The following is a 10,000-nucleotide window of genomic DNA, read 5'->3' on the forward strand; positions in this document are numbered from 1 at the left end:
TTACAAACATTTCTACCACAAATATGTATGAATACTTGATACACAAAAAACATACCTTAGTATATCTGAACACTTTGTCTTCATATTGGGAATGATAAATGTCTGGCATAATAACTGTGATGGAGTTGTCCTTCAGTTTGAAATGCTCTGCTACTGGTGCTTCAAGCGTGTGGAAGAATGGAAGTTTGCCTGTACATTAAAGGAAAGAAAATTAGCATTTAAAACCCCTCAAATACAAATCAACACTTTCTTCCTTTTAATATCCTACTGATATACAATTAGAATCACTACAACTTGTAGTGATTTAATATAATGGCAAATTCTTATATATAGGCAAGCAATTCCACAGATGCAAATTAACATAGGCCATATATTTACTCCATTCAATCTATTTGTATATGCCTATCCAATTTAAAATCTCAAGTACACATGATATTAAATTGGAATTTGTTGACCTTCAGACATTTTAACATCTAACCCATCCAACATTCATAGAAATTGCATAAAAAAATCTTACCTCTAAGTTCATTGGCAGCTCCAATATATTCCTCATACATATCTCCCTTCTCAGTAAAGTAACCAATAACGGTAGCATCTGTTCTAGCCATGTTATTTTGCATTTCAAGAACAGACTTTATCTCCATGGATGGAAGTTTGGCTTGCTCCTTCATGTACTCTACAATTCCTTCCAAGTCTCTCCGCCCCTTGAAGTCAAAGCGTCTCCCATTTCGAAATACCTAGAATACACTCATATGAGCAGGTACTTTGGAGCTTTTCAAACAAAAACACAAAAAATATTATGGATGCACTTTTAACAATGATTTTTCTGACAATATAAACATACAAAGAGAGATTAAATGTTTAAGAGAACTTTCCCATAATGTAAATACTCTTAGAGAATGAAAGAATGACATGGTCACAAGCAAATATTATAGAATAAAGAATACAACCAATTTAGTAACAAACCATAAGTGTTGGATAGCCAGACACTGCATACTGATCAGCAATTTCCTTCTCCTCTGGGCCATCTACTTTTGCTAGTGGGATGTCCACTTTCACTAGCTCTTTGGCAGCTCCCTCATACTCTGGCTCAAGCTGGGGTATTGCATATATCTTTTAAAACATTTTCTTGACTTATAATAATTGTGTATATGAAAATCTGTTTTCTTAGAAAAAAAATGTACAGGTATATATATATATATATAATACAATGCATAATCAAAGCATATAAATTTCTCATAACAGTATTGCTTTGTATATATCTGAATTGGAGGGAAAAATTAATGCATAATAAAAAAAAGCACTTCAACTAAATCAAATGCCACATAAATCTTACCGCTTTGCAGTGGCGGCACCAAGGGGCATAAAACTCAACAAGGATGAGTTCTTTGGATTTAATGGTCTTGGAGAAGTTAGCACTGGTTAGGACCATTACGGCAGAGGGTGGAGGCTGATAGTTAGGGTCAGCGTGCATGCGCATGTACTCTACAATAGCTGCGGAAACATATGCTGGGCTCAACACACACACACAAATCTTCACACAATATATCGTCCATTTCTCAAGAGTATCATGATAATATATATAAAAAAAACAATAACTTCATAATTATCTACAGTGAGGGAATATATGATTGTATAGATATGCATTAATATCAAAATACTCAAAAGATTGATAAGTATATCAGCCACTTCTTTCAACAATAACTACTTTTGAACATGACAGACATTAATTACCTTGAGTACTTCTTGCTCCAGAATAGTCTTCAACAGGTTGGCCTTTCTTAAACAGCTTTATTGTTGGATATCCAGAAATAAGGTGTTCCTTGGCTAATTCTGTCTCCTTTGTAGCATCTACCTTTGCAATACGTATGCCTTCCTCTTTCAACTCACGTGCTGCAGCTGCGTAATCGGGGGCTAGAGATTTGCAGTGGCCACACCTGTTTTAGATTTACATATACTTAAATCATTATATGTCAGTCATTGAGAGCAAAGTGTAAAAATTCACAATATCAAACATTCTGATTCTCACAAATGCTACATGGTTAATTCATAACTAAGTAAAATAAACAATAATAACCATAAAGTAGCAAAGTCTTACCATGGTGCATAAAATTCAACTAGTATAACATCTTTTGGATTAACAACATGCAAGAAATTGTCACGTGTTAAAACGAGGACGTCGTCTTCTTCCACAATGTCGATGTTCCCTCCGAAACCTTCAATCACCGGGATTTCTGTTGTGAGAGAGGAACTCAATTATTAGACACTGCAGTGTGTTTACAGATATTTAGGTGTAAAATAATCACATTTATCCTATGCAATTACCCAAATAAATAAAGAATATGAGTTATAAAAATAACTTCCATTCATAATGATTATGATAAGTATTATGATAATTATAATAATCATTATTACTGTTATCATCATTAATTATCTGTTAATACCTTCTTATTGATAAACATCAGCCATCATAACAGCAATAATAAAGAAATGTCTCATACATCATACAATTGTCAATAAAACTGTTACTTCAGCTTAAAATTACTATTACCCCGGTCACGACAGGGGTATTCCAGCCTTGCATGTTACAATGCCGGGGCTCTCGCACGCATAGGCCTAAATCAGTTAAATAAACGACGCCGTATGACGTCACCCAGTAAACGGGCCTTGAATGTGCAGTACTGTAGTGTACCACCTGTCTAGAGAGGGTTAATTTTGAATATTTTTACTTTTTTCAGGACACTTGATACCTTCCCTTCATAAATAGCTATATGACTTGTATCTGAAGGATCTAGATATATGAAAAGGGAAGTCTAAGTTCCTAGACTGTATGAAACTACTTCTTACTGTGACTGTGATTGTTAAAGTACTCTCAGGAATTAGCTACTACACCTCAGAACCTGCTAGTGTCCCTCAAGTTTTGTTCTGAATTAATATATCATTACAGCCGAGGTGTCTAGGAAATTCCTGAGCAGTTTCAGGTCATACAAGAGTGTCCTATTAAGCATTAGTAAGATAATGTGAATCATACAATGAAAATATGGATATAAGAGGCAACACATTACAGTGGATCATGGGATTTCTCTCAAAGAACCACCACCAAGTAAACAATAACTCAATTCACGAAGCTCAACTAATGAAGTATTTAAAGTTTTGAGAGTCAGCATGGATTATTTCAAAGTAACTTTGCCTAACCTATTGGGGTGGTGCTTCAAAAGTTGCAGAATTTGGTAAATGGTTAGAAATACTTATACATCTGCCACGAGCCTTATCCAAACCAGCATGGCCTCGGTGTCTACTTGGGTTCCGATAGTTCAATGTAACTCTACCACTGATATCCTTGCAAGACAGTATTTGTAGACGTCCGTGGCAGATAAAATCGAATCAAATAAGGAATCAGGCCGAACTCTATGGTGGAGGTTTGTTGGTCTTTGAGGGAGTGTGAAGAGCATATCAGTCACTTGACAACACAATATAATCATGAGAAAAAATACCCGACTTCGAAAGCCATTGGGTGTGTCTTCTAAACATTTACCCTAAAACATTAATACCTTAGTTTGGACACCCAGTTTTCCTAAGCACAAGTCTGAGACGTTTTCCCACTCGATGTCTTGTTGCTACCTAAACTCTGACATGGCTGTGTTGCCAAGAGACTCTCAATTGCCTTGTAAAACTGAACTTAAGGTTTCTCAGTGCACTGAAGTTAACTTTCGAGAAATGAGTATGTATACATATTATGGATTATTAACCTATGTTTGAAGCATAGGTTAAGTAGTATGTAGTTGTGTCTGAATCCCTTACTTGTTACCTACCTAAGTCATGCAATTTAACCGGTCCTTGACCTTGCACACACTTAAATATTGATATAAGTTATACTCATTTCAAGTGCCTGGACATATGATAGGGCGTTCAAATATATAAAACATAAAAAAACTCCAATGACATACCTCCATCAGGATCAATAGTGATGGACGGCTCCTTCTGATTTCCAGCACACAACCCGAAGCACAGAACTATCCAGATAGCAGACCTCATCCTGGTTTCGCCTGCTTTTCCCTGATGAAACAACACTAGACCCTCACACCCTCGCTCTGACTCCCTTGCTCAACGTGTTACACTCTCAGGAGCTGTCCAGAGAATAGCTGTCGACGGCCTCCTCCTCGTGCCGGTCGCCGCTCTCCGACCCAAACTCTCGTACTGCGATGCAACGCCCTCGAGATTTCCCTTCGTTATTTCAAGCCTTTGGGGACTTTTTGCGGTTTTAACAAGGGTCTAGAGAACTGAAATGTATGTATTTTATTTGACTGAACAATTACAACCAGGTTTTGATCATAAGAATTGTTCCGTGGAGTAAGTAAAGGTAATTGCCTCCCGGCTTATGTGGACCAATGAAAATGCGCCAAGTGAAGTCACAAAGCCTTGTTGCCAGTCAACAAATTATTCAAGTTCAAGGAACCTATGGACATAGAATAAGTGGGATAAACTTGTTCAGCAGGCGAGATGCAATATTTGTGGTCTCTACAGCAGGATATTGGTAATGTGGATGGCATTTATTCTCATAAATAAGACGATGACTTGCGGCTTTTATGATCTAAACATCAAAATAATATGGATTTCCACCAGAGGGATAAATATGTTTGGGGAAAAAAATGCTACATTACACATACATCTAAAGTTTCTAAACATATACATATGTATATTATATATATATATATATATATATATATATATATATATATATGTATACATATTACCATTTTAATATCTATAATAACTCTCATTATCGGATTTTATTGCAAATTTTCGTTACTAGGATGGATATCAGAAAAAAAGCATTAAATTACTGTTAGTCAGCTTTCTTTTCACCTCAATTACAATTCTTCATTTTTTTATTGTTATTGTGAACGGTATCATAATAATATTATCATTTGTGTGATCATTATTATTATAATTATCAATATCAGTATGTTTTATCACTATTGTCATTATTATTTTATTATCATTATCATTACTATTACTATAATCCTTAACACTACTTTTGTTATATTCCCTACCACTATTATTATCTTTATTATTATGATTAGAAATTATAATAATCATTATCATTACTATTATTATCACCATCATTGTTGTTATCATCATTATCTTCATCATTATCATCATTAATATTATTATCATTATCATTATCACCCTCTATCATCAGCATTACTAATATCGTTATTCCTATTATTATCATCGTTCTTTTTATTGTTCTTGTTGTTATTATTATCATTACTAATATGGTTATTATCATTATTATTGTTATTGCTAGCACTTTCATTATTACTTTTATCCTTATTACTGTTATCGTTGTTATATTCTTTATCATTATAATTTTTATGATAAATGTTATTATTATCATTATCGCCATTGTCCTTTCATTATAGTCTTCATAATCATCATTACTTTTTTCGTTATTATCATTCCCATTATCATCATTATTATCATTACCCTTGTCACTATCATTAGTGTCATTATCATCATTATTGTTATGATTATTATCAACATTATCTCTTTCATTATTACTTCAATATTTTCCATTATTCTTAAAATCATTATCATCGCGATTTGCAATAATAGTATCATAATCATTATAATTGTCATGTCTGTTATAATCATAGTTATTTCCATCATTATCATTCATGACTTTTAAACATTATTTGTAATAAAAAAATATAGTTGATCTTTGGGATTATACTATTGGTGCGAGAGCTAACTTTATTACTTAGCACAATGATGGTAATGATGATGATGACGATAACGGTAATGGTAATAATAATTATATACTGATATGGATTATAACAATAATGATGATGATAACAAAGATGATGATAATGATAACAATGATAGTGATAATGGTAATAATAATAATAATAGTATTAATAATAATCGTAATAATGATAATAATATCAATGAAAGTAATAATAACAATATCAATAATTATAATAATAATGATGATGATAATCTTTATGAAAATAGTATTGCCTTGGTTTGATAACAACATCAGCGGCAAGAAGGAGAGGTAAAAAAAACAAAAGAATATATATGTGAATGATGATAATAATTTTGATTAACAACAATATTAAATACAATGATAAAAACAATTATACGATATAGTTTTGACTATCCATACACACACACACATACGCACACACACACGCACACACATATATATGTATATATGTATATATGTATATATATATATATATATATATATATATATATATATATAATGATAACGTTATAATCATGATATCTATAATGATGAATATAATTGTTATCATAATAATAATGATGACAATAGTGATATTAATGATGATAATAACATAATGATAATGACGATGGTGATAATAAGAGCAGCAACACCAATGATGATAATAATATTGATAATAATATTGATAATAATAATGATGATGATAACGATGATGATGATGATAATGATGGAGGAACCAACGACAAAAAAGGATGACAATAATAATTGCTTTAATAAAAATGGTAATCATATTAGTAATGAAAGTAAAACCCTAAAAAAAAAAAAATGATTGACTGGGTTTCTTTTGTTCGTAGCCAAGAATGTAAAGAAAATCACTGATGAGATGCACGCAAGAAGCAAAAATATTAGTCCCAAAGCAAAAGATGGGTGGAGGCCTGAGGAAAATGCTTGTTGTCTGGTGTATATCTAAATGGAAGTTGTTTCAATGCAAGCGAACGGTGAAAGCAAAATTTGATAATGATTAACTTTAAGTTCCGGAGAGTTTACCAGTTGATGTTAGAACTTATAAGGAAAAGCTATGTTGACGCCTTGCACCAAGAGGTCTTTTAGTGTGAATATATTTGGATATTGTGAAAAAGATAAAGAAATTAACATTGACAGAAAATGTATCAATCCTTATCAGCATGATTGCTGAACGAAAGCACTTGCGTTGTGATTATCATGAAAACAAAACGAAAAGCATTAAAGAAAAGAAAAGTGAATCTGTAATTTGTCTCATATATCACTCTCTCATGTTAAGAGATGTGACATTACTTTTCTCAGAAAGAAGAGCAACATGTCTGTTTCTCTGGCGGTTGTTCCAGAAAGACTGGGATCCGGAGTCACATCGGTCGAACGGCTCTTTCCACAATTACTATTTCCGATTCGGGTAAAGGAGGATCATGATTTCTCTTGCTAATGTAAAGTCTGTGATAATAACTCGGTCCTCTATAGCATATGAAAAGCAAAAGCTCTGAAAGTACTTGATGGCAATAAAACCCAGTTAGCACTGTGGCCCAACAGAAGTCGGCAGACGTTTGGCGACGTCAGCTGGACGTCCATTATGCCTATCCGGTCGACGTCAGCCAGACGATGGAACCGACGTTTTGCTAACCGTCTAGTACCGCATCATTCTTTGGAGCTTGGTCAGGTGATGGTCGGCGACCGACTTTTCGCGATGTCCGATAAATGGCGCAACAGCATTACTACCTCTCTGCCATGCACTGCTAAAATGTTTGCTATATTCATTTTTCAAACATTTGAAGCTATTCTACCATATCTGACCAGAAAGGTTCTGATGCTTGAAAGGAAACATCATACTAGTAACTAGACGGCTAGCAAACCGTCGGGTCTATTGTCTGGCCGGAGTCGGCCGGATGAGCAGAATGGACTGAGAGCGCTAGATAGGTAAAACGTTTCTCTTGCTGACGTCACTGAAGCAAGAAGCAAGACTATTCATGACAGCATGCTAGAGCTCCAAACACTGTAAAGACATGTCAGAGATTCGTTATGATGTATGGATGACGGCATACCTGAAATGATCAAGTGCTCCAAAACTAGTCTCTGACACCGATCTCAGATGCTTCCATGCATGTTTACGAAGCCCATCATCAGACTCTTCAAAGAAAACAACAACCAGTTACCGACAGAAGATGCATCATCCGTTCCAGTTGAAGGCCTGCAGAGGATCAAATATGCTTGTCCCTCATGTTCTACCGATAGATTTAGTTGTGTGGATGCCCTTATGTTATGTTCTGTGTTCTGTAACATGAGTGTTTTAATACGTGATCCATGGATGGAAGATTAATATTCATGGATTCAAGTCTCTATTGCATTATTAATTTATGTCATGGTCGCGTGGTAGACGATTAAACCGCCTCCCACTAGGTTTACCTGATAAGGAGGGTGGTTAGTATTACACACACACAAAAAAAAAAATAATAATAATAATAAAAAAAAAAAAAAAAAAAAAAAATCAAAGGACGGATGAGCTCACTAAGCCAACAGTCAGTTAGCTAATCCACAGGCCAAGCAATGTATAGTTTGGCAACAACCTTTATATGAAATCTCAAAACCTACCGCCCTCAGTCCCCAGAATCTTGAAAGAATCTTGACACTGCATGAAGAAATATTCAAGATTAGCTTTTACATCAATGGAGTCTGTGAGGATCTCCGAAAGGGAACAGGATGTCTAACACTCAACAAGACAGGTCATCACAGATAGCAGCTCCAACAACAAGACTGTGCTAAGAGACATCAATGCGGAAGTAGGTATCGGGAAAGCTCATGAGACAAGCACAGGCATATACGGACTAGGAGACAGGAACCACAACACAACAACCTCAGGATCGTGAAATTCTTCCAGAAGAAACAATCGAGGCGATGGACCTGGGTTACTCCCAAAAGCGAATCGAAGAACGAAATAGACTGTATCTACTGATAGATCATATATTATCAAAGATTTCACATCTCTTAACAAGTTTACCATTGGAAGCGATCATCGATTGGTAAGAAGCAGATTACTATTCAACACTAAATTTGAAAGAACGAAGATGAAAACCAATCCAATTAGAACTAATTCAGATACACTCCAACTTCACAAGAATAAATTTCATACAGAACTAAGCAACTCTGTGAAACACAAAACCAACCATAATAACGGCAGGAAATAATAAGGTGTTTAAACCAGACAAATTGCCAGATAAAACCAAGCAGATTCTAGAGAAGAAAATAATGATAAAATGAGAGAGCAATGCAAAGAACATTCCTGAATATACAGAGATTTGCAAATAAGCAAGAAGGAAAATGGAAGCTAAATCAGTGCATTCAATAAAAGAGAAATCTTGGATGTAACAGAGAAAAATAAAAGTCTCAAACTCGCAAGGTAGAAGCAATCTATTGGGAAGTCCAACTTGACATCCAATCAAGAACCAGATGGAACCATCACACACAACACCAAAAGAGATAGTTAAGGAACGATCATAGAATTCTACAGCTCCAGAATTCAACAGCGAGCACAGAGTAACAACTTCCCAACCAACACATAACTTCGGGAAACCCTATCTTCAGGCAACGCCCCACCAGTCTTACAAGCTGAAATCGAGGCAGCTATAAACAGACTCAACAGAACTAAAGCTCCAGGTGAAGATTTATCACTGATATTAAAAACAACAGACCAAGTAGCCTTCTGTCCAAAATAAACAAGGTTTTCCCCAAAATCCTTTTGCAACGTATATTGAAGACACTCGACTTTAACCGACCACGAGAACAGACAGGATTCAGAGCAGGCCACCCCGCCATGGATCACCTCCAAGTAGTACACCGAATTCAAGAAAAAACAGCAGACTATCAACTACCTCTCTGACTAGCCTTTGTGGACTACGAAAAAAAACTTTTGACAGCATCGAGTTTCAACCATTTTTCCGAGCACTCAAGATCAGGTAGTTGAAAAGGAATACCTGAACATCCTGAGAAATCTATACAATGGTGGGACTTCAAGTTTATGACTACACAATGATAACAAAAAAGTTCAAACTAGGCAGAGGAGCCAAGCAAAGTGAAAGCAGTTCCCCAAAACTTTTCACAGCATGGTTGCACACTATGTGACCGAGGATATTGTCAGTATATGCAAGTAGCACTAAGTATCATTTACTTCGTGTAATTATTAGTAAGACTCCTGCATAATGCAATCAGGAGTATCTATGTGAA

At 35.0% G+C, this 10,000-nt stretch overlaps 1 protein-coding gene across 1 annotated transcript in view; it reads right to left on the reverse strand.

Annotated features, from left to right (window-relative positions):
• Positions 1 to 4,186, reverse strand: part of LOC122251610 (protein disulfide-isomerase A4) — a 6,807-nt gene extending 2,621 nt beyond the window's left edge. Inside the window, exons 1-7 of the mRNA XM_043013651.2 lie at positions 3,948 to 4,186; positions 2,099 to 2,234; positions 1,735 to 1,937; positions 1,337 to 1,494; positions 967 to 1,095; positions 518 to 737; positions 56 to 189 (exon numbers count right to left, since the gene is read on the reverse strand). Of these exons, the coding sequence (XP_042869585.2) occupies positions 56 to 189; positions 518 to 737; positions 967 to 1,095; positions 1,337 to 1,494; positions 1,735 to 1,937; positions 2,099 to 2,234; positions 3,948 to 4,035 (1,068 nt within the window). The 5' untranslated portion in view covers positions 4,036 to 4,186. The remainder of the gene's footprint in view (positions 1 to 55; positions 190 to 517; positions 738 to 966; positions 1,096 to 1,336; positions 1,495 to 1,734; positions 1,938 to 2,098; positions 2,235 to 3,947) is intronic.
• Positions 4,187 to 10,000: the final 5,814 nt, after the last annotated feature.

Source organism: Penaeus japonicus, unplaced genomic scaffold, assembly GCF_977035675.1.
Source record: "Penaeus japonicus unplaced genomic scaffold, GWHDUDI00000001_assembly GWHDUDI00000012, whole genome shotgun sequence".
In the NCBI taxonomy this organism is placed as follows: Eukaryota; Metazoa; Arthropoda; class Malacostraca; order Decapoda; family Penaeidae; genus Penaeus; species Penaeus japonicus.